General features: G+C 48.3%; 1 protein-coding gene across 1 annotated transcript in view; it reads left to right on the forward strand.

The window, feature by feature from the left end:
* The window catches only part of ANK3 (ankyrin 3, node of Ranvier (ankyrin G)), a gene marked incomplete at its 5' end in the record, with an annotated part of 118114 nt that overhangs the window by 43868 nt on the left and 68246 nt on the right, over window positions 1–6000 (forward strand). The window contains 2 exons of the mRNA XM_015419925.1: window positions 2058–2265; window positions 5893–5989. Coding sequence (XP_015275411.1) covers window positions 2058–2265; window positions 5893–5989 — 305 coding nt within the window. The remainder of the gene's footprint in view (window positions 1–2057; window positions 2266–5892; window positions 5990–6000) is intronic.

The following is a 6000-nucleotide window of genomic DNA, read 5'->3' on the forward strand; positions in this document are numbered from 1 at the left end:
CGTGATGACGTCACGTTGGGGACGTCCGCCGTCCCCCCCACCCGCCCGTGCGCCGGATCTCCAGAAACGGCAGTTCCCTGCACTTAAAGGAGCCGGCGTTTCCCTTTTAAATGCAGGAGCCGGCGTTTCCCCTTTAAGAGCAGCCACGTTTCCCATTTAAGAGCGAAGCTGGCATTTCCTTGCAAGCTTGCGGAGATTGGGCTTGGGAGGAAACACGGGTTCCACACACTTAAAGGGAGAGAGATGGCCGGCCGCGGGTAGAACCCCCCCAAAAAACGGGGGAGCCCTGCCAAACCGGGGGGGTTGGCAACCCTAAGGGAAAGTAAGGGAAACTCTTGTGCATTTAACAGAAGAGGCAAGTGCTTTTTTTCCTTAGCCCTGAATGAGAAAGGGGAACTGCCTAAATTCCTTCTTTTATGCAGCTACTGAAGGTAGTGGCACTGTCCTCCTTAATTTTGATCTCCCTGCTGAGCCTTATAGAAAACAGCCCTGCTGGATCAGACCAATAGTCCGTCTAGTCCAGCGTCCCGTCTCACGCAGTGGCCAACCTGTTCGTCCGGATGGCCAGGATGATGGACGGGTTGAGGCCAGCAACAGTTCCTAACATCTGCCTGGCACCCTCCCCATGACTGAATGCGAGCACCGCCGTCTTGTTTTAAAATGTCCTCCAATGTTTCAGTGTTTTGAACGTTTCTAATACTGAATTTTTAATGGTTTTAATGGATTTGATAATGTACTGAATTGATTGTTGTAAACCACCCTGTGCCCGACGCAAGTGGGGAAGGGCGGTTAAGAAATCTAAATAAATAAATAAATAATAGATGGACTTTTCTAGACCAAACAACTGGGCTCTGAATGAGTCAGAGATTTACAGCATATGGGGAAAGCGTTCTTGGGACTGCAGCCCTCATGTAACTGTTCATTCAGTAATTATTAGGTGTTTCTTCAGGGTTTCCATTTCAGAATGGTGTGTTGCTAACATTTTTGTCATGATAATATTGAATTTAATTGAACTCCATTGTTGATTTTTACCCCTAATACTGGATTCGTGCAGCCTTTTTAGCTTTTGGCATTCCCTCAGTGATCCCTTCCTTCTGACCAATATTTTAATTTTATATCCTTGGTACGCAGGGGCTCTTTTTGTAGCAGGAACTCGTTTTCATATTAGGCGACACACCCCTAATGTAGCCAATCCTCCAAGACCTCACAGCAGCCCCTGTAATAAGAGCTTTGTAAGCTCTTGGAAGATTGGCTACATTAGGGGTGCGTCGCCTAATATGAAAAGGAGTTCCTGCTACAAAAGGAGCCCTTAGTTCTTTTTAAATTGTTTTAATAATGTGTGTGTTTTGGGGTGTGTGTGATTTTAATGGTTTTAAAATGTGGTCTTAAAATGTGGCTAATTTGCTAGCCGCCTTGATGAACCTTGTAAGGCCGGAAAGGCGGGAAATACATTTTGTTAAATAGAAAGTAATTATTTTTAAAGTGACAGAAATGTTGCTTGAAATACGACATTGAGGCAAAGTAGGGACTGCCTTTGGAAGGTCAATAGTGTTGGTCCAATAAACCATAAAGAGTAGCGTCGTATACTAAGAAGCTGGATCAGGGTTCCCCAGTGTGGAGTCCACGGGCACCACTAGTACTCCCCTTGGCCCCCATAGAGCATCTCAGAAAGTAGACGGGACCACTGTAAGGGAGTGCTTGTTATTGCCCGCCCTCATTCAAATGAAAGGTTTTCCATTGGAGTGTCAGGAGGACTGGTAAGTTGGCGTGGTTCCATTGCCCTCGAGGTTTTCCTTCTTTCCAGGAGGTGTGTGGGTGCTGGTATTCCATTTGGTGCCACCTGCAGTGGCAGCTATTTTGGGTTTTGTCTCGGCCTTCTGTGGCAGCCATTTTGGGGCTGCCCTCTCAGAATGCCAAAAGTACCAACAGAGTCAAAAAGGTTGGGGGCCTCTGAGCTAGATGGAATGAGGCAACTGTTTAGCTTTCCTTAAAAAAAAAAATCATAAACCTTAAACTCATTCTTCTAGACTGTCGTGTTTTTTTTTACCGGTAAACAGGCTCAACCAGTTCCAGATGAAACCGTCAAGAAAATTCTTGGCAACAAAGCAACTTTCAGTCCCATTGTTACCGTGGAACCCAGAAGAAGAAAATTCCATAAACCAATCACCATGACGATCCCCGTGCCGCCCCCATCTGGGGAAGGGATAACCAATGGATACAAAGGCGACACCACACCCAGCCTTCGACTACTATGTAGTATCACAGGTTAGACAAGAACATTAAAAAGTAATTTGTCCGCTTTCCCCCCCTCAAACTGTGTTTCTAACAGCACAGTCTTAAGAAGAGTTGCACCTTCATAGAAGTCAGTGCGCTTGACTGGATTTGAGTCACTCTACTTAGGATCGCACTGCAAATGTTAGTTCTGTTGCTGAAAGAAATTTCTCCAAATATCGGAGGAGACACAGTATGGTCTAAATGCATTTTTTAAAAACCTAAATTTTGCTCAGAGAAAAAGAAACACACTGCATAAGTGAAGCAAATTTGCATAGTGAGTTGGATCCATAGGCACTTTGTGCAAGTAGGAAGCACTTTCCTTCATGCAAAGGGTCTGTGATATCAGCGGATATTCTAGCCTAACTGGAGCCTCCCGTACTGCACCCCATGCTGTAGCCGAGGGTCACAACCTCAGTAGCGGCATTTTCGGCGGAGACAAAGGAGAGGGGCAAAAGATCCGTGCCATCAACATGGCTTCGCTTGCATTTTTTTGGATCCAAGTCACTGTGTTCCGTTAAGTTTTCTAAGTAAAATAAATCGGTGGGTCTAGAGGAGTGTAACTTTGCTTAGGATAAGGGATGCTGCAAGTTTTGCAACAAACATATTCTTTGACGGTCAAGCTTTAATGTGTTCAGAGGTGTCGATGAGATGAAAGTCAGGTCAGCCCATCAGTTTGGTTTGTGCCGAACAGCCGCAAATGCCTGCCAAAGTGGTTTGCATCAGGTTTTTGCAGAACTGTGCATGCGCAAAAACGCTGCTGATTCAAACTAACCGGCCAGCCGTTACTTAGCATGGTACTGACAGGGTGTCTTGTTTTGCATATTTTATTCTGCTTTGTATAATGCTTTTTGCTAATGGTGGGGCAAGGATCCCTACCTCAGTCCCTAGAAATCTTCCAGTCATTTGGCTTCTCAGATTAGGGCAGCCAGATCTCCCGGGGGGGGCAGGGGTTTGCCCGCTTTTGGTCCCCCAGATCCGCCGGCTCGGATTCAGCCAGTGGGGGAACCCCACCCCCAAAGTGCTCAGCGCAATGATGTCACCGGGGGTGACGTCATTGCACAGGGCACATTGAGGGGGGTGGGTGGGTTTACAGACAATCAGTTTTTCCTTAAATGGTAGAGCGTTCCCTGCAATGTGCTATGCGCGATGACATCGCTTCCCACTGATGTCATCGCTACGCACATGCTTCATGCATGCACTGAAGAGATCCCAGAGAGGTACCGAGACACCCCCCCCCCCCCCCCTCGATTTCCTGCAAACTCAGCAAAAAAACTTTTTAAAAATTTATTTATTTATTTATTTATTTATTAATTATTTAGATTTTTATCCCGCCCTCCCTGTAAATAAAAGCTGGGGTTCTCAGGAAGCTGGACGGTACAATCAGTGCCACGTTATGCAAGATTTCTGTTTTGCAGAATCACAGCACGCACGCACACGCGCACACAGCTCAGTGTGACCCTGTGGTGCTCTTTGTGCGTCTAAAACGGTGAATTGCACAATCATTTTAAGAACTATTATTAAGAAGTAATTATAAAGACATGCTCAGTGTTTATATGTTTACTGTTTTATACTACAACATAAATGCAGATTTGCTTGGGTACATAATACCCTTTATGTGGCAGATTTCATATTCGTTGAGGACTCTCCAAGCTTTCCTACTTGAGGAATCATCCCTGTGACTGTTGGCATTTGTTCGTTTAATCCAACTTTTCAAACTGAAAAGTTTCGCAGAAACATTCTATTTCTTTGTGTGTATTTCGGTTTGATCATTTTCATGCATTTCTGTGACTGAGACTTTCTCTTCCAAAATTTTCAGAGCATTAACAGAGCCAGTTTGGTGTAGTGGTTGAGTGCGCGGACTCTAATCTGGGAGAACCGGGTTTGATTCCCCACTCCTCCGCTTGCACCTGGCTGGATGACCTTGGGCAAGCCGTAGTTCTGACAAGAGCTGTTCTTGAAAAAGAGCAGTTTTTGTCAGAGCTCTCTCAGCCCCACCTCCCTCACAGGGTGTCTGTTGTGGGGAGGGGAAGGGAAAGGAGTTCATAAGCCACTCTGAAACACCTTTGGGTAGTGAAGGGAGAGGTATAAATCCAATCTCCTCCTCCTCCTTCTAGGCTGCCTAGTTGCCTTCTTCACTGTTTATTTACATCATAATGTATTAGGGTTGCCAAGTCCGTTTCTCCTCATGGCGGGGGGCTCCCGGACGGTGTCCTGAGCGCGCGCACGACATGCACGTCAGCCGGATGTGACGTGATGACGCCGGGCACGCTGGGGGCGGGGCCACAGCCATTTGAGGGGAAAACATAGAGTTTTCCCCTCAAACTATTTTTCTATTTCTGTATTCTAAAGGAACTTGATTGCTAGTGTGAGTTGGGTTGCCAAGTCCGTTTCTCTTCGTGGCGGGGGGCTCCCGGACGGCGTCCCGAGCGCGCACGCGCCACATGCACGTCAGCAGGATGTGACGTGATGACACCGGGCACGCTGGGGGCGGGGCCACAGCCATTTGGCTGTGATGGCTGTGGCCCCGCCCCCAGCGTGCCCGGCGTCATCACGTCACATCCGGCTGACGTGCACGCAGGGGTGGGGTTCCCCCCAGGGCCCGATTCCGTGGCGGCGGAAATCAGGCCTCCAAAGCGGGGGATTATCCGCTCCCCGGGGGGACTTGACAGCCCTATAATGTATAGGCAGTTTCATTTTCCTGGGTGAGAATAGCATGAAGGGGTTTCTGCTGCAGGTGGGGAGAACTTGGGGAAATTGCTCTCTCCCTTCCATCAGTAGAAATCTTCCGTGGGATCCAACCCAAGGACTGGGGGGGGAGGCTGGCTTCAAGCCACGAGGCCACGAGGCTCACCTGGATGCCTTTGGGACACTCTCTCTGCTTTATTATTGCTAATTATTGTGAAGATTCAATGGGAAAGGGAGCCATGCAGAGGTCATTTCGGGGGGGAACGCGGGGGATCGCAGTTCCCCCGGGTGAGGTACGGGGGGCGGGGCACATGACGAAGCCTCGCCCCCTGGGCCGGGACCGTTGGGGGCAGGGTGTTTGGCCTTATGACACATTTCCAGTTATGTCAGGAGATGTGGCCTTATGACACACTTCCGGTGATGTCAGGGGGTGTGGCATATGCTAATGAGCATGAGTTCCCCTAACTTATTTTCTACGAAATGACCCCTGGAGCCATGTATACTTCCCTGAGCTCACTGGGGGAAGGTTGGGTTTAAAAAAAAACTAGTAAGAAGAGGGATCTGCCTGCCTTTCTGTCTGTGCACACATAGACAGAAACGGCCAGGAGCAGGAGAGAGAACACCAAGTGCAACGAGGTCTATGCTGCCTTGAGAGGAGGGGCCTAGGAAGTTCAAGTGAGGGCATGAGGACATTGGCTCGGCCAGCGTTCGACACACCCATCGCCTGCCACCCGCTCCCATCAACGTGGAGACTCTGCCTAGGACCGTATCCAGAATTACCCCCAGGATTTCTCAGGATGTCTTAGTAGTTTTAACACATTTGGTTAAAGACTGAAGCAAACCATCTTCCAAGCAGAAGTTCAAAGCTGTGTAGAAATTTAGATCGTTTTAAAGAACATGTGTTGACGCGTCTCCTTTTTTCCCTCCCCCTAGGCGGTACTTCACCAGCTCAGTGGGAAGATATCACAGGCACGACTCCACTGACCTTTGTGAACGACTGTGTCTCTTTCACAACCAACGTTTCAGCCAGGTATAGGAAGA

The sequence above is a fragment of the Gekko japonicus genome, unplaced genomic scaffold, assembly GCF_001447785.1.
Source record: "Gekko japonicus isolate JY-2015 unplaced genomic scaffold, Gekko_japonicus_V1.1 scaffold3696, whole genome shotgun sequence".
NCBI lineage: Eukaryota > Metazoa > Chordata > Lepidosauria > Squamata > Gekkonidae > Gekko > Gekko japonicus.